General features: G+C 57.2%; 1 protein-coding gene and 1 non-coding gene across 9 annotated transcripts in view; both read right to left on the minus strand.

Moving 5' to 3' along the window:
- The window catches only part of CRTC1 (CREB regulated transcription coactivator 1), a 74,007-nt gene that overhangs the window by 13,414 nt on the left and 39,858 nt on the right, over nucleotides 1-20,735 (minus strand). For 6 of the 8 annotated variants that reach the window (XM_059918066.1, XM_059918060.1, XM_059918064.1 and 3 more), the window contains exons 2-9: nucleotides 14,285-14,401; nucleotides 13,009-13,056; nucleotides 11,313-11,450; nucleotides 10,222-10,283; nucleotides 8,124-8,218; nucleotides 5,972-6,057; nucleotides 2,719-2,759; nucleotides 2,020-2,240 (exon numbers count right to left, since the gene is read on the minus strand). In XM_059918066.1, the coding sequence (XP_059774049.1) occupies nucleotides 2,020-2,240; nucleotides 2,719-2,759; nucleotides 5,972-6,057; nucleotides 8,124-8,218; nucleotides 10,222-10,283; nucleotides 11,313-11,450; nucleotides 13,009-13,056; nucleotides 14,285-14,401 (808 nt within the window). The remainder of the gene's footprint in view (nucleotides 1-2,019; nucleotides 2,241-2,718; nucleotides 2,760-5,971; nucleotides 6,058-8,123; nucleotides 8,219-10,221; nucleotides 10,284-11,312; nucleotides 11,451-13,008; nucleotides 13,057-14,284; nucleotides 14,402-20,735) is intronic. The other 2 variants (XM_059918068.1, XM_059918067.1) reach the window with 1 other exon arrangement.
- On the minus strand, nucleotides 5,509-5,615 carry LOC132364173 (U6 spliceosomal RNA). Its single transcript, XR_009502729.1, has one exon. It is a non-coding gene; the product is annotated as a U6 spliceosomal RNA (small nuclear RNA).

Below are 20,735 nucleotides of genomic sequence, written 5' to 3' on the forward strand. Positions count from 1 at the left end.
GGGCTGCCAAGGGCCCTCCAGCAGAGGGGGTGGTGCCCTGGAGGCTGCTGCCAAGGCGTGAGGAGAAAAACGGGGGCCGGGAAACAGCAACTCTCTGCTGGAGGGCCAGCAGCCCCAGGGCCGGCCTTCTGATTTCTTGCCTTGCACAGGCATCTGTGGACGCTGCCCACCCACTGGTGTCTTGGGAGGGCCACGGATCTGGGGCTCCCCTGAATCTGCTCGTTTTGCCTTCTGGGCCTTCCCTGGAGGTGTGGGTGGGTGAGTGGGGTGCACACGGCCAGGGCCAGTATCCTCTGCCCGATGGCTGAGCCTCAGTGGGCACGGGGCCAGGTGCATGGGAAAAAGAACACAGCCTGAATGGCATCAGGCAGAATGTCACTCTCCTCTTCACCACTCTGGCCTCTATCTCCTCGCCTAAATACCTAGGGAACGTCTGCACCACCCTCAACAACCCTCACCTGGCCCTGGCCCGGTCGGCACCAAAGCCGGGAATGACTCCGGGCTCCTTGCTCTCCTTCACTCCCTGAATCAACCCGGCTCCAAGGCTGGCCAATTTCACCCTGAAATCTCTCTGCAAAGCTCCCAGTGGGGCTCTGCCCTGGTCCAGGGGCTGCCGCCCATTCCTCACAGTCAGCTTCTCCCCGGGGCAGTCAGAGCAAGTGTGGCAAACACAAATGCAAGTGTGGCAAACACAAATTTGAGTGTGTGATTCTCTCTCAGAAAACGCTGCGCGGCGCTACCCACCATGCTCGGGGCGGAGGTGCCGTGGGCCTGTGGACGGGGTGAGCGCTGACCTGTGCTGTGGCTCCAGGACAGTGAGGGCACAGCGAGGCAGTGCTCTCACCGACCGCCGAGTCCGGAGACATGTGGGGACACACGTGAGTCCCCACGGCCCCTCCTGCCCGTCCCACCACCAGGCTGTTGGGGGCCCGTCCTGTCTCCTCCCTGGGCGCAAACCCATGCCTCCCACAGTCAACGTGGGTAGAGGGGTCAGAGCAAGGGTATGGGAGATCAAGGCCCAGCCCAGAGGACAGACGAAAGAGCAAAATAGTGACTCAACAGCAGCACGGTGAGTGCAGAAAAGCAACCCAGCGTGAGAGGGGGCAGGGGCATGGGCAGGGAGTCAGGAAGGCCTGCAGAGGGGAGGGGAGGCGGTCTGCGTAGGGAATGGGGTGAGGAGCCTGGAGGAGGAGCGCTGTGTGGGTGGGGTGGCGTGTGCAAAGGCCCCACGGTGGTCAGCGGTAAGCCTGTTGGCTGGAGAGGAGTCGGCATGGGGAGCAGGAATTAGGGGGCCCTGGGGGTCTCAAGCTTTCACTAGGGAGGAAATTGAGGTGCTGTGCAAGGTCCTGACCAGAGGAGGGCCATGAGCTGATGGCCCTTCTGGGTGGAGAAGAGGCAGGGGCTGGGCGGGGAGCAAGCAGATGGAGGCCACGCAGGGGAGAGGGTCTGAGTGGAGGAGGACACCTCCAGGGTCCCTGCCTGAGTCACAGGAGGACGGTGCTGCCAGAAGTCCCGAGGAGGAACAGGGTTGGGGCAGCACCGGGGGATACTGGGACAGGCCAGGGGCCCATGAAACGCCCTCAGGGGAAAGGGCCGGGCTGGAGCATCCTAAGCAGGCAGCCATGGTCGGGGGATTGGGGGGTCGGGGTGGGGGGAGTGGGAGAGGTGGGGGAGAGGAACAGATCAGGCCTGTCCCTTGATGAGGGGCATGAGGAAAGCCTGGCCCACCTGAACTCTCTGAAGCCCCCAGCCCCCCCTAAGAACCATGGTCCCATCCCTGGGGGCATGAGCTTTCCCAGCCCTGGTCCTCTGCCCAGGCTGTGCCCTCTGCCCAGATGCCTTTCCCCTTGGGTCAGCCTGGCAACCCTGAACCCCCCTGGTGGACTCTGTGCTCCACCCCCATGCCTGGCATTTTGGACGTGACCCTGCTAAGTCATCATTCAAACACACTTGTCATTCTCACTAGACAGTGACCTCTGTCAGGGAAGGGAGTGTCCCCGCCACCCAGCCCGGCCTTACCCTGGCCGGCACCGCCGATGCCCAGGTGTGTCAGGTTGGCTGCAAGGTTGCCGGTGCTGCTGGAGCTGCTCAGCGCAGGGAAGGTGGGCTCCTCGGGGTCCAGCGGGGTCGGGAGGGGGGAGGGGAAGTGGATGTTGGTCAGGTCAGGCAAGGAGCCCCCCGTGTTGTGGGTGGCAGGGATCAGGGCTGTAGTGTTTTCCTGGTCGGCAGATGGAAAGATGCTGGGGGGAAAGGCCAGACAGAGGGGGCGGTGAGCTCTTGGGGTGGCGGCTGGCCTGTTCTCCCACGAAAGCTGTGGCAGGGGCAGGAGAAGGCTGGTGCAAAAAAATTCGCAGGCGCAAAATGACACCCCATAACTAGGCACTGCCCTGCTGGAGAAACGACTGTCAGCACCTCTAGTGGAACCTCAGGAAGCAGCCTATCCCTGTGGGATGGGGGCCGGGGTGAGGGTCCTCCCACTGCCCAGGAAAAGGGTGTGTCTGAGGGGTAAGTGTGCTGGGGCTAGGACAGGGGCTCTGTCATCTCAGGGAAGGAAGGGAAGGAGTGTCCCCCTGCGGTGGGGCTTGCTGGGTGGCTGCCAGCAGCACAGTTCCCCTCTTGTCAGGATTTGTAGCCTCATGAGCGGAGGGGAAGCCCTAGCATCGTCCAAGCAGCCCAGGGTGGCCTTGGGCACACAGGGCGGGCCCTGCTGAGACTTACTTGATTCCAGGGACCTCGCAGGACTTGGGCCTGGACCCCGTCTGAAAGAGAAGACAGCAGAGGCTGAGCTGGCCTCCTCATGTGCGCTGCTCCTCCTCACAACATGGCTTCTCCCCACCAGGGCTAAGAAATGCTCAACAAGAATGGAGTTTACCTGCAGATGAAGAACACGTGGCCCCATGGGATTGGGGGGGCCTGCCCCAGACACACCCAGGGGCAAAACCAAGAGTTGTGTGGAGATGGTCTTTCTATAGCCCCCTCCCAGCTTCAACTCTGTCTACCTGTGGGCACAGTCCAGGGGTGGTGTGGTCCCCTGTGAGAGCAGGCATTGGGGAAGAAGAGGAAGCTTGCCCACTCTTCACATCTGAACCCCCCAGGGCTGTACCATGGCTGTTAGCAGCCAGCCGGGGGGCAGGGCCACTGAAAACCCAGGGGCCTCCAGGCTAACACCCTGTGTCACTCCTGAGTCAAGGCAGACAGGGCTCCAGTGGCAGGGGCTGCCTCTGTTTTGTGCGCCTCTGTCCATGGCAAGGAAGGACACCACGTGGAGAAGCCTGAGGAGGCTCAAACCGCATGCCCTAAATAACACAGAGGGTGCTCCCCACGCCCCCTGCTGACCCGCCTTCCAGCGGTGCGGTGCCCCAGAGCTGCGACTCCCACGGCGACCCTGGTGCTGACGTGCTCCCTGGCCCACGCGGCCCAAGGACAGAGACCGTGGCTGCCCTGGAGACCAGCCCCGGGGAGAGGGTCTCAGAGAAACCCTGTTTCCCCTTCTGTGAACCCGGGACACTATCGCCATCCAAGAACTGCAGGCTCCAGGCAGGGTCCCCAGACCTGTTCAAGGACAAAGGAGGAAACTCTCTTCCGATGGCAGCAGACATGACTGAACAGAACCTGGCATGCCAGTGGAGGGCTTGGCTGTGTCATGTTCCCTTATTCCTCTCTGCCTCTTGGGCCCTGGGGCAGACACTCCTGGCTGACGCGTTACAGGAGCGTGAACACACCGGCGGGGGGGGGGGGGGGGGGGGGGGGCTAGGCCTGCCTCCCATGCACACACCCAGTGCGGTGGGGTGGGGGAGGCCCGACTGGCAGTGACTGGGGAGCCTAAGGGGGGGACACGTGACCAGCAGGCATTTAGCCCCTGCAGGGAATGCCGGAGGAACGGGTTTCTACTTGGCCACAGGCTCCTTAATTCCGTGAGTAAACACTCGCTTCATTACCAGATTTTTTACAAAGCACTTTGACAATGACTTTTTCTAAAAAATCTTTTCAAAAGCATTCCACGAATGTTATGGGATCCTAATAGATTTCTAAACAGTATTAAAAATTCACCCATCACCCCCCACCCCACCCCCAACGAATCCACAGGAATTCCTTTACTGACATCCTCACAGATGCATCGTTTCGAGCAGCAGTTAAAGGAAGTCTCGCCAAGATGCTGGGCTCTGCCACCATCTTCTCACTCCCAGGATGCTGGGGCCGTCCCCCTCCCCAGAGTCACGACGCTGGCCATCTTCACTTTCTTTATGGCAGCACCACATTTGGGCATGTGTAGGGACCCTGCTGTCCTTACTGACGCACCTCTCTGCAACTAGACGTTTCAGTTACTTTTTGACTTTGTTTGGGTTGTTAGAATTTTTAAGTTTTTCCCCCCACGTTTGAAAATCATATGCGTTCCTTGTGCAAAACTGGAACATGCAGATGGCGATTAAAAGGCCAATAGTGCTGCTCAGAGCTGCACTCGGGTCTCCCCCAGAGCCTGGTCCTGCACACCCAGGGATCTGTGGGCATCTTTACATGTCTTGTGCCTTTCTAAACAGCTTTATCCTGCTCTTTCCACATACCAGTTTTATCACAAGTCTCTCATGCCTTTAAAATTCCTTCAAAGATCCCAACTCATACAGAGCTTTCCACACGAGGGACTGAGGACAATTTCCTTATAAATCCCCTACTGTCGAACATTCAGGTTGTTTCCTGTTGATTCCAAACGTTCTGAACACATGCCTTTGAGGAACATAGTGCTGTTTGCTCATTCATCATCTGCCTCCGAGTTCCTGACAGGGACGAGCAATTCTCGTTGCTGCCCCTTCACCGCAACTTGACCGGCAATGGGTTTCAATTTTTTTTAAAAAAACATTCAAAATCGCTTTAGTGTTAAATGCATTTTTGTTCTATTCAAATTCGTTGAAATCTGTATTCATGGCACGAATTCTATCTTATCACTACACATTTTTGTAGGCTGAACTTGAGAAATTTGTTTCTGGACCTGGAAATAACACAGAAATCCCAATCCAATTGGGAATTCCAAGCAGACTCTGTACTCGAATAAAAGCTGCAATTATTGTGCAAGTGAATGGAAGTTTATGTTTAAGAATGACAACAGGGAATTCCCTGGAGGTCCAGTGGTTCGGATTCCGTGCTTCTACTGGCAGGGGGCACAATTTTAATCCCTGGTTGGGGAAATAAGATCCCGCGTGCTGTGCGGTGCAACAGAAAAAAAAAAAAGAATGACGATAAACGATGATAATTACCCAATACTGTGGGTTAGTAGAACGATCACAGGCTAAAAATTAGGAGGTATACGTTCTAAACCCTAAGTATCTTCACAGCCTCGGGCAAATCACTTAACTTCCCTGGCTTCAATTTCTTTCTTTCTTTTTTCATTGAGGTATAATTGGCATATAATATTATATTAGTTTCAGGTGTACAACATCATAATCCGATATTTGTATATACTGCAGTGATCACCACAGTAAGTCTAGTTAATAGTTAACATCCATCACTACACATAAAAATATGGAACGCTCTGTGAATCTGCACGTCATCCTTGTACAGGGGCCATGTTAATCTTCCCTGCACTGTTCCAATTTTAGTATACATGCTGCCAAAGTGAACATAGATTTTAATTCTTTACATGGTTTTCACCAGCATAACAGGCCTGCCATTAGTATTCAAGGCTTATGCGACTGGTCAAAACTGAATGAGGTTTAGGCAATTCCCTGGTGGTCCAGTGCTTAGGACTCCGAGCACTCACTGCCAAGGGCCCAGGTTCAATCCCGGGCTGGGGAACTAAGATCCCGCATGCTGTGCAGCAAAGCCAAAAAAAAAAATTGAATGAGGTTCACACTTCAGGGAAGGCGACGCTCCCCCAGTGTGCTATTCCACCATCTTCACGTGGGTTGTGCTATTAAAAAAAAAAAAAAAAAAAAAGATCAAGAAGGAAAACCACTTCCGAAAACTCTTAGGCTCTTACCTTCTTAGTGTCCCATGCTTGCTTGGAAAGGTTCTTGTCCATCTCTGATGTGGTCTCCTCCATTCCAGGGACTGTTAATAGTAAGACTGGGGTGGGGTGGGGTTGGAGAAGAAGGAGAAGCAGAAAAGGAATCTTTGCAGCTGCGTGGGGGCACCAGGAGGGCACTTCCCTGACCTATAGAGTCACGACCGTGATATGAATGTAACTGCCCCAACAGTAACTTCTGGGGATTGTACTAAAGTAAAAAAGAGTTTCCTTAGAAAAAAAAAAAAAGAAAGAAAGAAAGAAAAAGAAAAGTTAAAAAAAAAAAAAGTCAGAGAACCTGTGACTTAAAAAGAAATGAAAATGAAAGCTCTGGAGCTAAGGACGTGTGTCGACTCTGCCTCTCACAGGACCCACTCGGGCCTCGTGCTGCAGAGAACAGCCAAGAATCTCTCCTCGTCTCCCATGACTGGTCGCCTCACCCCGTGCACCCCACCTACAGCCCTGTGGACACCTGCCTCCCCCTCTGGGCTGTCAGCACCCAGAGGCCGGGCCCCTCTTGGGCTTTTGGCACCAAGCCACGTAGCTCAACGTAGTCTGAGGTCGATCCAACCATGGTAGCTACGGCTCCGTGAGTTAGCTGCAATGCCAACCAGTCCCAGAGGAGGAAAGGAGGAGAGAGAAGGTCTGAGGGACTGGATGGGCATCGTTCGAGGCCCTGGAACCAGCTGTGCCTGAAGGCCCCTTTCCTTACAACTTTCAGTTAAGGTGAGATTAAACACTTTCTTTATGAGATCCAATTTCTTTATGCCTGTTGGAGGTTCAGTTTTTCACCTGCAATAGCACCACTACGAACACAATTAGAAGGACGAGGTTAATTCCTCCTCTAGAAACCTGGACTGGGGGATGGGAGGACAGCCAGGCTAACACCAGACTTCATTACTGCCTGGGCCCCTCCTAGAGGAACGGGGAGAGGTGATGTGCCCCCCCCCCCACCAAGGCCAACTGGACTCTGAGCTGCCAGGGGTCCTTTCACGGTCACAAAGAGTCCCTGGGGAGGGCAAAGCCCACTCACCCACTCCCAAAGCCCCAAGTTCCTGGAGGACCCCCCTCAGGATAGACAGCGCCCTCTGAATTGCCCCCAGCATCAGGAACAGGAAGGAAGTGCCAGGTCCATTCTCGTCACCCCTAGGCATTTGGAACCCTCGCCTTTATTATGGAGACATTCCCTTCTGCAATGTCGCCTTTGATGCCCAATGAGCTGGAAAGATCACACAAGGAGAGCCCCTGCCCACCAAGGGGTGAAGTTCTGGTTGACCATCCTTCTTCTATCAGCAAAATCTCCCCGGTATGTTTACATACTCGCACAGTGAAATGCTACCAAAAAAGTGGTAAACGTTTGGACCTGCAGTGTAAATGATTAACTGTCTGGTTTCAGTGTCTTGGAGCAGATCAGGCCCACATGGGTTTCTAGGGCTGGCCTCACAGCGTCACACTCCCCTCTCTGGGTGACACTGCCCCAGTTTTTAAGATGCCATGTACCTTCCTGGAAGGTCCCAGGGATGCTGCCTCCATACCTGGCTCCAAGGAGGAACTGAGGCCTGGGCACAGATCTGCCCCAGCTGCAGGGGTGTGTGCATGACCCAGTTGGAAAGGAGGCTCTGGACAAGAGTTAGGGAACAGTTAGCCTCTTTTCCACCCACTGTTGCCAGGACAGACCCTGTGAACCAAGAGGTTCTGAGCATCAGAGCCGGGAAACAATCCAGTGTGAAGCCCTGGATCAAACGGTACCTGAAGCTGCGCATCTAGTTCCGACTGTTGGTCACGAGCTGATAAATGCCCCTTTTCCCCGGGGTTGCTGCTCCCAACATTTGAAAGAATCTGCAAGGCCCCCAGACTGCACGGCCATACCCTGAATCCATAATCAGAAGCCAATCTGAGTTTGCAGGGACTGTTTTCTCTACCTAGAAAACTTCTACCCACTCCTCAAAATCCAACTCAAATAGCGCCATCTCAAAGTTTCCCTGAACCCCTCCCCTTGTCCCACAGCACCTGCTGAGTCTTCCTTCTCAGGTCTGTCCACCTACATATTTGTGACCTCTGGGAGCACAGCGGTCACCCACTGGACTTGCCTGACCCCAGGAAAGACACCCATGGGCCCTGTTGATACCTTTTTTCTGGTGTGCGTCCTGGGACCCACCCGTAAAAGGCTCTGGCTGGGTGGGCGTCATTGTGCTCTGGTGCAGGGCAGAGTCAGAATTGGTCCTGGGGAGAGGAGAGAGACAGTGAGCCTTGGCCTCAAAGGGGACAAAGGGACAGTCCTGGCTCCACTCTATCTGGGACCCACCCGATGGAACAGGGTGGCAGTCATGGGTCATTTTTGTGAGCTGCATACCTGAGCAAAAACCCTGAAGAACCACAACAGTGACTGTGGTTTTCGTTTGCAAAGGCTGCAGCACAGCTGTCCCTCCGTTCCTAACCAGCCCCTGCCCATACCTGCCCCTTCCATGGCCTTCGCGGCTTTAGGGAAAGGGTAGTGCTTTCCTGTTGAAACCCTGAAGAGAGGGGGCCTGACAGTCCCACAGTGGCCCAGCCTTGGGGGTATGAACCCATCATGGAGTCCCCTACTGGTGACCAACGGCCAAGGGGGGTCTTGCTCCAACCACCCCAGTGCTCCCAGGAGTCTGGGAAAGGCTCCACTCTCTGCCCCAATAACACAATCTGCCCCCAGCTGCAGGTGCCTGGAGGGAAGGTCCCCAGAAAAACCCCTCAGCTGCCTAGGAAACCAGGGGCAGCCATGGGGAGCTGGGCAGACACGCAAAGGGCAGGTCCAGCTGCATAGCCAATTTGGGGAAAGAGCCACACACACCCAACGGGGATGTCCCAGACACTGAGAGTGACGTGGAGGAAACTTGGTTCAAGGACAACAGCAGGTTACAGAGGACCGGGCTGTCTCTGACCCTGGGGCCAGCTGAGCTGTGAGGAGGCAGGGGGATCCTGGCTCCCCACCAGCTGTCTGTCCCTGAGCAAGTGTTCTGACCTCTCTGCGCGCTTTCTTATGCCTAAAATGGGGAGGATAACAGCACCAACTCCACAGACGTCTGTGCGTCTTACATCAGTTGATGTATGTGATGGTTGAAATAGGACCTGGTATATTGAACACGTGCTTGGTGGGCACTTAATTACATTATTTTTTAAATTTATTTATTTATTTATTTATTTATTTTTGGCTGCATTGGGTCTTCGTTGTTGGGTCTTAGTTGCTGCGCGTGGGCTTTCTCTAGTTGCGGCGAGCGGGGGCTGCTCTTCGTTGCGGTGCGTGGGCTTCTCACTGCGGTGGCTTCTCTTGTTGCAGAGCTTGGGCTCTAGGCGCGTGGGCTTCAGTAGTTGTGGCACGCGGGCTCAGTAGTTGTGGCTGACGGGCTCTAGAGCACAGGCTCAATAGTTGTGGCTCACGGGCTTAGCTGCTCCGCGTCATGTGGGATCTTCCCGGACCAGGGCTCGAACCCGTGTCCCCTGCGTTGGCAGGCAGATTCTCAACCACTGCGCCACCAGGGAAGTCCCTAATTACGGAAGTCCCTAATTGAATGATATATTTTGTGCTGTGTTTTTTTTTAACAGCTTGCTTACTTTGGGTCTTTGTTTACTGAAGTCACCTACATATGTTTTTTTGTGTATGTGTGGTAAAATAAATACAAAATTTGTCTTTTTAACCATTTTTAAGTATACACTTCTATGTCATTAAGTACATTCACACTGGTGTGCGACTATCACCTGTGTTATTGTAGGTATTTATATTAACTATATTATTGTTGTTATCTTAGATCTTCCTAGATGATCGCATTATGGACTTTTTTTTTCATCTTCTAGATGCATTTATATATTTTCCTAATCTTCTAGTAATAAATATATAATACTTTTCCAATCAAATTTTCTGTGGCTTTTCAGGAATGTGGGAAACAATCACACCAGAGCATTAAATTAAATAAAGCGAGTGACAACACTGAATATTCACTACAATCCCAACTTTGTTTAAAAAAGAAAAGGAAAAAAAAAGTCATAAATAGAGGGGAAAAAAAAATCCCTGGAAGACCCCAAAACTGTGACCTCATTGTTTACAGGGATAGAGCTGATTTCTAGAAACTTCTGGATGCTTCTAAGTTTTGTCATTTTTAAGTGACTGCGTATTGGTTTTCCAAGCACGGCCACGATGAAAGTATAGTTTTGTTTCCCATGAGAGGGCTGGGGGTTGGCTCTTGGTCACTGACCTTCTCCAGCTGGTGTCTGCAGGTGGCGAGAGGTACACGGTGCCATATGGGCAGCTGTCCGCGTGAGTATGAGTTAAGGGGATGGTGCTGTCGGCTGAGGCCCTGCCCTGAGCCCCAAGAACCCTGTGCTGGCCAGCCCGAGTAGCCAGGCTGCTGGGAGCCGGCAAACAGCTGGGGCCTCGGGGCGGGGGCCTTTCCTGCCTGGCTGCGAGCAGCCCCCAGGGTGCAGCCCCATCCACCTAGCACTCAGCACTCACCCCCTGCAAGCGCACGTGCAGGCTGCACCCCTTCCAAGAGGGGCCTCAGCCATGAAACGGGGGCCCGCAGGGGGGGCTGCAGGGAGTCTAGTTCAGCTGACCCCAGTCTTGACTCTTTGGGCTGACGGGGTGACTCCCAGGGCCCAAGGGCTTGGTCTGGCGCCCAGTTGCTCAGGCTCCCCTAGCCCATGGAAACGAGAACCAGGAAAGAACAGACTTCTCTGTTCTAGAGAGCCGGGGTTCCCAGGAGCAGCCATTCAGACCCTAGTGGCGGGGGAGCCTGGCTGGTTAAGTACCAAGGGGCAGCCAAGTCAGTGGTGGTGGGGGGGGCATTCCTGACAACCTCTCTGCTTGGCAGAGGTGCAAAGGCAAATTCTGTGTCTTCAGATCAAGCCTCCCTCTGATCTGTGTCTGGCTCAGATCCCCCTTGGCCCCACTGCCTTGGCTCCATATGGCCCCCAGAGGGGTCCACCACCATGGCCCTGACGTGTGGGTGCCCTGCTCACAGCCTTCCTGGGCCCCACTGCCCAGTCAGGCATCTGACCGTACCCTCCCAACTCTCATCTCAGGCTGTGTGCTCCAGTGGCCTCCTCTGTGTCATTGTTCCCTGTGCTCCCCTAGCCCCCGCCTGGCTAAAGGCTCCTCAGCTTGCACTGCCTCCTCCAGGAAGTCTTCCAGGGTTGCCATGCAATGGCACCCCCTCTTGGTGGGGCCCGGTAGCCCTGGAGGACTGTAGAGGCCCTGATTCTATCACAGAGCTGGCAGCAGTCAGGTCCATCAGCTGGATGAAGTGGTCCCCGCCCCCCCCACCCCCATCCTCTGGGAAAAGGATATCTGCCTTCCATGTTTGTCCACTGACAGGGGCCGGCGATGTGGGGAGCCAAGGCGGCCACGCTCCCGGTACACTCTGTCCACTAGCCCATGGTGCCGGGTAGTTCGGCTGGTGTCCAGGCCTGAGGACTGGAAGGGTGTCTGGGGGTGGGGAGGGAGGAGAGGAAGAGATGGAAAAAAAGAGAGGAAACCCAAACCACGGTTATCAGCTGTGGTCCAAGATCCGACCCCAGCTCTGCCCCCAGGATCTGACCTCAGGGTCCCTCCACAACCCCCCTGCCCAGTTCTGGAGGCACCCTCGGCTACTCCAGACGGGCTTCCTTTCCTCCTCGGCCCCTGCCCCCAGCCTCCGAGCACTGTAGGGGTGGCGGCGAGCTGGGGTTCCAGGTGCCGGGGCGGCAGGCGTGCAGTGCAGCTGGCATGCACGGGCCAGGCAGAGCGGCGCAAGCTCGGGGCCCGGAGCCGGCCAGGGTGCCAGGGGTGCAGACGGCCCGAGCACCCCCTCCCAGCCTCGCCAGGTGCAGACAGGCCTCCGCCCTCTCTCTCCGGGCCTGGCCGGCCTCCTCTCCCCACCTACGTCATCCCTGGAGGGGCCTGCCAAGAGACAGCCCCAGGGCTTCCAGCCCAGGACGTCAGGGGCCCACCTGGCCAAGTGCTGGCTCCCTGGAGGCTCCTCGTGGAGCCTGGGGCTGGTCCTGATTGAAACTCGGCCCCCACGCACTCTCCCCCACGGCCTTGTCCCAGCACCACCAGCAGCCAAGTGCAGGCACTTTCCGGAGCCCTGGGCCACAGCTTGGCCGGACGGGGCTCCCTTCCAGCACCTGGGGCTGGCATGAGGCCCCCCAGTCACGGCCAGCTCCCGCCCCTGGCTCCATGCTCCTGAGGCCCCCAGGAGCCTGCTCTCCGCCAGCCCTGGTGCCATGGGCCCCTCACCATCTGACTGGGGCGAGACTGGCAGCCTTAGCTAGCTCTGGATGCAGCTACCAGCCTCCTACCTGGCCATCTGGCCCTCGGGCCCTTCTGTCTTCTCTGGGCAGCCAGGCAAAAAGCAATTTCCTCCGGAAGACTGCCACTGGCTGGCTCACTGCTCTTCTCCACCTGTCCGAACACCTCGGCTAGCATTCAGGGCTGACTTCTCTCCCTGGCGTCCGGGGACCCCTGGCGTCCGGGGACCCCGTCTTTCTCTGACCCAGCAAGGACGCTGCCAGCTTGGGTCTTTCTGTGCTTCTGCCTCCAAAAGGCTGTGGGGCCCGGGAGATGGCAGTGACCGAGGGAGGGTAGGAACCTCACTGTCCAGGCACAGACACCAGAGGACAGGGGCCGTTCATCTCCTCCCAGAGATGCCTGAAAGCCCAGAGGGGAAACCAAGGCGGCTGAAGCAGAGCCAGAGGCACAGAGAAGCTCGGGCCCAGCCACAGCCCAGCTCGCCAGGCCGAGTCTAGGATCCACGCACACGCGTGTGTGCATGTGTCACAGGAACGAACCATGCAGCGTTGGCACGCATGCTAGGATCCCCCGGGGAAGGGGGTCTCTCGACGCGACCATACGCACTTCCCCAGACAAGGGGGTGCAGAGCGAATCTGCTTCCGTTTGGCAGACGGGACACCTCCCGCTGGGCCACGGGGGCGGCCGCACAGGAATACCCAGCGCCCACACACGTGCCGGGGATGCCGAGGCCTCAGCCCAGGGGCTCATTTACCAGAGAGACAGGAGCCGCTGCCAGAGCCTCCCCCAGATATCCGCTGGGCTGAAAATGCAAAGAACCAAGACTTTGAGACACTCCTGCCTCGCCTGGCCCCCCAGTGGGAAGCCCAACAGGCCCCCATGCACCCTCGGCCCTCGGGGGCTCTACAGTGGCCTCAGGCAGGGCCAAGCTTGGGGATGCCCAGAGAGACACTGTCCTTGACGGAGGAGGGGATGGGGAAACAGAGGAAGAGGGGAGCCAGGGAGAAGAGGAGAAAACCCAAACTAGAAAGGGCCCTGACAAAGAGGTGAGGCTTTTGGAGCATGTCAAGATCAGCATGACAGCCCCATGCATCTATCTGCTCTGATGTGGAGGCCATCTGAGGAGGGCCGTGCTCTAAGAGGCCCTGGGGATTCAGAGCTGAGCCAGCCGGACCCCAAGCCAGCCTGCGGGACCCTGGGCTGGTGCCCTGCCACATCCCAGCAGCAGTGTGGGAGGACTACAAGCAGGGGAATGACTGCGGGGTGGGTGGGGACTGAGCTCCCTGTGGGACCGACCCAGCGCCACCTGGCCTGTCAACATGCTAGCGGACGTGGCTGTTTCTGGGGCTCTGTCCCAGCAATGGGACAAGTGCGTGGCTGTTTGGTGGACCTGTCCCTGCAGAGTCCAGACATCGTGCTGGAGGGGGGGACCCAGCTATCGGCCCAGTTCCTGGGCCCACCGTGCCCCCACTTCCACCTGCAGACCAGGGTCGAGGGACATGGCCTGGGAGAAGAGGCCGGCCCTGCACCAGGCAGGCGGTGGACCTTATCTGTTCTTATATTTATGATAAGGACGTGCGCGGCAGCTATGCGGCCTGCGGGAGCCGTGCTGTGTGGGTCTCTGCCAGAAAACGTTTGCAGACAAGTGGGGTCAGGCTGAGGGGCCTCCTTCTGAGAATTGCTGGGCTTGCGGATTAGTGAAGCGGGACGGAGCCAAGCCCCAGAGGCCCTGAGCGGTTCCCGCTGCCGCACAGCCGGCCAACAGGTGTAGCGGCTGCCGAAACACTCACAGCCAGACCTCGGCCTCGCTGTGGGCTCTGCTGACAGGGGATGGGAAGGAGGGATCCGGGTGAGGCCTGGCCAGGCCATCCCAGGGGAAGGAGTAGGCGGGGGCCGGGTGGGCGGCGGCAATTGTCCGGTGACCCCAGCTGTTCACAGGCTGTCATGCACGCTCTCTTGCTCTGTGGCCAGGGCCCAGACTGCAACACACTCCAGGTGGGAGGTGGTGTGGGAGAGGAATGGGGGCTCACCTGGAAGGGCAGATCTACGGTGCCGCTCCCAATCTGGTTCACGTTGGGCAGGGATCCACCATAGTACTGGCCACGGCTTGGGCCCAGCTGCAGGTACTGGGACTTTTGGAGCTGGAGCTGCAAGAGAGAAACCGACAGCTATAGCGTGGGGGGAGCGGGGGGGTGGTTCCTGAGCACACCCTGCGGAGCGCCATTCCCGAGGGCCCCAAGTAGTGGAGTCAGTGGCACCAGGCACAGAGGGTGTGGCACCCCCATGACTCAGATTCTCAAAGGAGCCATGAATCTCTCCACCAAAACCAACAGAATCAGAGACCCAAGACGCCCAGGTGGCCCTCCCCAGGCAGGGAAACTCGCCCTGGGGGCGCTGCCTCCGTGAACTTGAGGGGGCGTGACCAGCTGATTCAGACAATTTGTGAATAAGCAAGAGTATCAAGTGGACCTGGAGCCTGGAGCCTGTACAGGAGGCCCCTCACCCACCCGGGGGAACCATTTCTTATCACGCCAAAGGCTGCGTTCCTGGGGTGCGGGCCAGAGGCTGCGAATTTACGCCCGGACACAGGAGGAATTGTCTTTCCACTGGCCTGAATCAGAGAGGCCAGCTCAGAAGTGCAGTGCTGGCTTTCAAAGTGCAGCATGTACAATCCCTCTGACAGCACACACAGGGCGAGAGGGTCTGCCAGACCCCGCCTGAGTTCTAAGGAGTCCTGCCCAAGCCCCCAGGCTCCTTCTGCCTGTCCCGCCAGCCTCACGCATTACAGAGCCTTCGTCTGGGGCGGCTGCGTCCCTGCACAGTCCTCTGTCCATCACTCGCGTGGGGATTCGTCCCGCTGGGCCAGGCCTCAGAACCAGGAGTCCGGGGCTCCCTGACCAGCCACGGCTGCCTTGGGGCAGGGCTGGGACCTGGCCTTTCCTCGCTGGAGCATCGATTCCACTTTGCCAGGAATAGCAGATGCTCGTGACCTGGTTGACACCACCGGTGGCCCTAGGCCCTCAGCCAGGTCCCCAAAGCCCGTCAATCTGCCCTGGCTGGGATGCAGGTGCTGTGACGGAGGGGTGGCAGCTGGGCACCCGGGGAGGGGTGGGTGTCCGCTCCAGCCGGCTGGGGTGGTTGCTAGGGTCGACACTGTGTACACAACAAGACCGGCTCACGTTCCCTCACAAACAGCTCCTGGCAGCGCTCCGTTTGCTGTCCGCCCACACCGCCCCGCTCTCCCACGCCAGTCCCGGCTTCCTGGGGGGCCTCCGACACCGGAGGGGGAAGTGAAGCTCGGGAACTGGCTGCTCGCCCAGCCGAGCACCTCACCCAGGTAAACAGCTGTTTCCTGCGAGCCGCGGTGGAGCCGGGAGGGAGATTGACCTTGCTCCGTTCCTCCGCGGGTGGTTCTCAGGCATCTGTAGGGTCCAGCCCAGGCTCTGTCTCCAGTGGCTGGAGACGCTCACCGTGAACACCCCACTGTGTCCCTCCCTGCGGTTGCATGAGATGAAATAGGCCAACTCCCGGTCAGGAGGGAGGGGGAGGCCAAGCAGGATGGGCGATGGGCACGGGTTACCTTGGACCTGAGACCCGCCCCCCCGCCCCTTCTTGTGTCTGAGCCACGTGGCAGGAACTCGCCTTACATCCACCTCTCAAGAACCACCTCTCAAGTACCATGTGGCCCTGGGGGGCTACAGCACCCTTCTGAGCCTCAGTTTCCCCCTCTCTAGAGTGGGTGGTCCAGGTGAGCGTGTGTGCACAAATGACAGGTGTGTGATACAGGAAGTGCTTATACCACACATGCTTCTGTCACAGGCTGAACTGCCAGCTCTGGAAACCCCGGCATCCAGGAAAGTACTCTGCAAAGCTGTCACGTCCCGGGCCAGAGGGAGCCCAGACTGGGGACAGGCTGCTCACGGCTTGTGCGCTGCTGCAACACCGGCCCTCCGGTGGAGCCTTTCTTTCCCTCGATGGTTCCCAACCCTCATCCACTGTGCTTTAGGAATGTCAGGCTTTGTGGTGCGGCCTCTGGAGTGGACACAGTGTGGGGCTCCACTCGTCCTTTGGGGGACCCCTGTGTGCTCACCCTCGGTTGTATGTGGGGCTGTGCAGGAGAGTTAACCTGGCCCAGGGCAGTTTGACCTTTGCCCCCAGCTCCTGGGAATTGAAAGCCCTGCCTGATAAGAGTGTTTCAGTTTGCCTAGGTCCTCGGGCCACGCTTGGTATCTATGCCAACAGTGTGACTTCGGGTGGAGGTCTCAGGCCAATGCAATACCAGCTCACCCTCTGCAGTGGCTGGAGACAGCAGTCAGCAGAGTCTGCGTGGCGAATCCCAATAAAAACCCTGGACACCAAGGCTTGGGGCGCATCCCTGGTTGACAACCCCCATGTATGTCATCACAGACTGGTGCTGGGAGAAGCAAGCACTGTCCATGTGATTCCACAGGAAGGGACAACCTGCAGCTCTGTGTTTGGAAGTCTCCTGGCCGCCGCCCCATGCCAACTGTGATCTGTGTCCTTTCACTGTAATAGACCGTGACTGTGAGTATGATGGTTTTCAGTGACTTCTGAGTCCTTCCAGTGAACTGCCGAGCTGAATGCAGTCTTGGGAACCCTCAAATTCTGCAGTTGGTGTCAGATGTGAAGGTGGTCTTAGGGACCCCCTTAACTTTTGCAGGGGCTGACTGCCGTCCCAGGCCTGGCCAGGAAACCCCAGGAGTAAGGTCCTGGGGTGAGGAGGTGCCAGCCTGGGCTCCACCCATGGACCTGATGCCTCAGAGGGTCCACAAGGAGGACAGCAGAGTGACACCACCAGTCAGGGTCTAACAAGCTGCCTGACGTTGAAGCTCATGCCTCTTCCCGCTGTCAAGCCACAGTCCCTCATGCATCCCTCCGCCCAGTGGTCCTCACTCTGTACCCCCTCGATGGCACTTCCTACCCTACCCTACCCCCAACCTTGACATAAACCCGGCATCCAAGCCAGGGTCTAGCACTCAGCAGCACCTGCTGATGGAACAAAGGAACATAGAACACATGAGTGAATGAACGAATCAATGAATGAACACCACTGTTCCCACTCTCAGGAGCTGACTTTCACCAGCCAGGTGACAGTCCCATTTGGAGGCCATATAAGAACCTTTCAGGACACCAACGTAACTCCCGATGCCCTCAGGAGGCTTAGGCCGCCCCTTCCCCTCACCCCATCCTCATGGGTTTTGGCAGAGGCAGGCGCAGGCAGGGCAGTGAAGCCTGGACAAGACCCACCGGCTCAAAGGAGCTGTGACTCCCAGGCTCCCCCTTGCTTTTCGCCTGTGAGTCAGACAGCCTGGGTCCAAGTCCAGGCTCCCCGACTGTGAGAGTGGACCCCACTCCAGATGCTGAGGGCAGGCAGATGGTCCATCACCCACGCTTTCACTGTGGCCTCCTTGCCCTCTGCTCTCCCCACTCTTCCTCTGGCCACCTGACCCCAAAGCACCCCGAGTTTGTGACCCCCCCCAGGGCCTCAGCCTGTGACAGCTCCCCCTCCACACCCATCCTGGAGGGGCCTCCCTGACACCCCACCCAAGGAGCAGGCCCCCCCAAGCCACCTTCACACTGGCCTCTGGCTTTGTTGTTTTTAATAAAGTTTTCGGTTCACAGAAAAACTGCAAAGATGGCACAGGGAGTTCCTGAATCACCCTGCCCAGCTTCCCCTAAAGCTACCCTCTTCCTTTACTGGGTCAAAAGGAAGAAAAATGACAGCACCACTGACTGACCCAGGCCTTTTCCATATGCCTCTTGGTTTGTCTAGCCACGTTTGCCTCATCCAAAACGCCTGGCCCATGAACCCTACCCACCATCCCCATCCTGTACCCACCAGGTGGAGGGCTCCCGACATTCACGGTCTACTGGTCCCAACGTGTCTGGTGCCAGCACTGTATGGGGCCACGCCGGACCCCCAGGAAGTGCTGCTGCATGTCTGGCCTCGCCTCCCACCAGCATCCTGCAGCCCCAGATCTTTCCAGAACAGTCCAGTTCGTGTCTCTCAAATCCTCTTGCTCTCAGGTGTGAACCAACCAACCAACGACGTGGTGCCACACCCTAGGGGTCAGAGGTGTTTCAGGGTTGAGGCCAATGGGGACACAACAGATGACCAGGAAGCACAGCATAGACCTTAGGCACCCTCTGAGCCACCCTCCCACCCCAAGTGTTGCAGACGGCACCCCTGAGCCCCCGCCATGGGCCACAGAACCCTTCTCAAGTCTCAGCACATTTAAGCATCACAACTGCCCTGTCTCAAGGGTCCTGAGGCAACCATAACAAATTACCACAGACTGGGGGGCTTATAACAACAGGAATTCACTCCCTCACAGTTCAAGAGGTGGAAGTCCAAAATCAAGGTGTGGACAGCGTTGGTTCTTTCCAGAGGCTCTGAGGGAGGATCCGCCCCAGGCCCCTCCTGGCTTCGGGGGGCTCCAGGCGTCCTTGGCTCACAGCTGCCTCGCTCCGATCTCCGCCTCTGTCTCTACACGGCCTTTCCCTCTGTGTCTGTGTCTCAAATCCCCCTCTCCTTTCTCTTAGAATAATACCTGTCATTGGATTCAGAGCCCATCCTAATTTAGAATTAATCTCATCTTGGGACCCTTAATTACACCTGCAAAGACACTCTTGCCAAGTAATGTCACATTCCCAGGTTCCAGGGGTGAGCATGTGGACATATCTTTTTTTGGGGGGTGGGGGGCGCCATGAGGCATGGGGGATCTTGGTTCCCCGACCAGGGATCAAACCTGTGGCCCCTGCAGTGGAAGTGTGAAGTCTTTTTTTCTTTTTTAAAGTTTCCTTGTGCATCTTTGTAATCCCTTTTTTAAAATTAATTAATTAATTAATTTATTTATTTTTATTTTTGGCTGTGTTGGGTCTTCGTTTCTGTGCGAGGGCTTTCTCTAGTTGCGGCAAGCGGGGGTCACTCTTTATCGCAGTGCGCGGGCCTCTCACTGTCGCGGCCTCTCTTACTGCGGAGCACAGGCTCCAGACGCGCAGGCTCAGTAGTTGTGGCACACGGGCCTAGTTGCTCCGCGGCATGTGGGATCTTCCCAGACCAGGGCTCGAACCCGTGTCCCCTGCATTAGCAGGCAGATTCTCAACCACTGCGCCACCAGGGAAGCCCAGAAGTGTGAAGTCTTAACCACTGGATCACCAGGGAAGTCCCCAGGACACATCTTTTGAGGGGACACAATTCAACCTAAGACAGGCCTTTTGGGAGTTCCCTGGTGGCCTAGTGGTTAGGATTCCAGGCTTTCACTGTGGTGGCCCAGGTTCAATTCCTGGTCGGGGAAGCTCCCACAAGCCGTGCAGCGAGGCCAAAAAGAAAAAAAAAAAAAGAAAAAAAATAGTAATAAGACAGGCCCTTTGAGGAGGTTACCAGCACACTCCACTCTCCAGATGGGAAAACTGAGACTCAGCAGGCAAGGGAATTGCCCAGGGCCATCGAGCTCAGAAGTGGCCAAGTGGGCCATGGACTCCACTCCTGGAACCTGACTCTCGCATAACCCTGTGGACCAGCGGGTGGCTGGGACCGCAGAGTGTCACAGAGGCCACATCACATCACAGATCAGAGCACGCCAGCTCTTCTGGGAGCTTACAGTCAGAGCATCAACCCAACCACTTCGGCTCTGTCAAGGGGGACCCAGCACAAGTCTCACTATAAAAAGCCACTTCAGGTCCTGCTTTCGCCCTGGGCCCCTCGTTTCCACACAGGGTTCCCCCGCCCCGGCCCCTGACACAGCCTGAGCCAGGACCGGCCCTCCCACCCCCATACAAAGTCCTTCTCCCCCACCCGACCCCCACTCCTCCTACAGAACCGTGTATAAATGGGTGGCTTCTCCAGCCTCTCCCAATCCCCTTGCTGACAGGACCCCACAGGGACAGAGTTGCCCAGCACAGCGTGCATCCGCAGTCTGTGTCCACATCCCTACTGGGCACACACCCCCCGATCCTGGCAGCATCCAAGGGACTGGGAGGAGTAGGGGTCACAAGGCCGGGAAAGAACGGGGGCCCGTGGCCCTGGGAAGGCATAGCATGGCAGATGCAGTCACTTCTCCAGGGCAGCCCCCATCCTCTGGGAGCCCCACAGGATACAGCAAATTCCCATCTGCCAACCCCTCCCAGGCCTCGCTGTCTAGAAGGAGCCGGCCTCGGTCAGGCCCATCAGCAGCCACCATGGCAATTGGCCAAGTTTCTAATGAAATTAAGGGGAGTAGCTGAAGGCTGAGCTCTGTCTTGCAAAGCCAGGGCAGGCATGGGGGCCGCAGCAGAGCGCCAGAGAGGAGCTGTGAGCTCTCAGCAGACCTGTTTCCCCCTCTCACCACGAAGGCCTGCACTGTCTGGCCCTCTGCTCTCCCCCAACCACTGTGCTCTACCAGCTGAGGTAACTGCCTCAGGGCCTTTGCACTGGCCCTCCCTCCTCCAGAAGGCTCTTCCCACTGGGCCAGCCCAACA

The sequence above is a fragment of the Balaenoptera ricei genome, chromosome 3 (genome assembly GCF_028023285.1).
Source record: "Balaenoptera ricei isolate mBalRic1 chromosome 3, mBalRic1.hap2, whole genome shotgun sequence".
Lineage (NCBI taxonomy): Eukaryota > Metazoa > Chordata > Mammalia > Artiodactyla > Balaenopteridae > Balaenoptera > Balaenoptera ricei.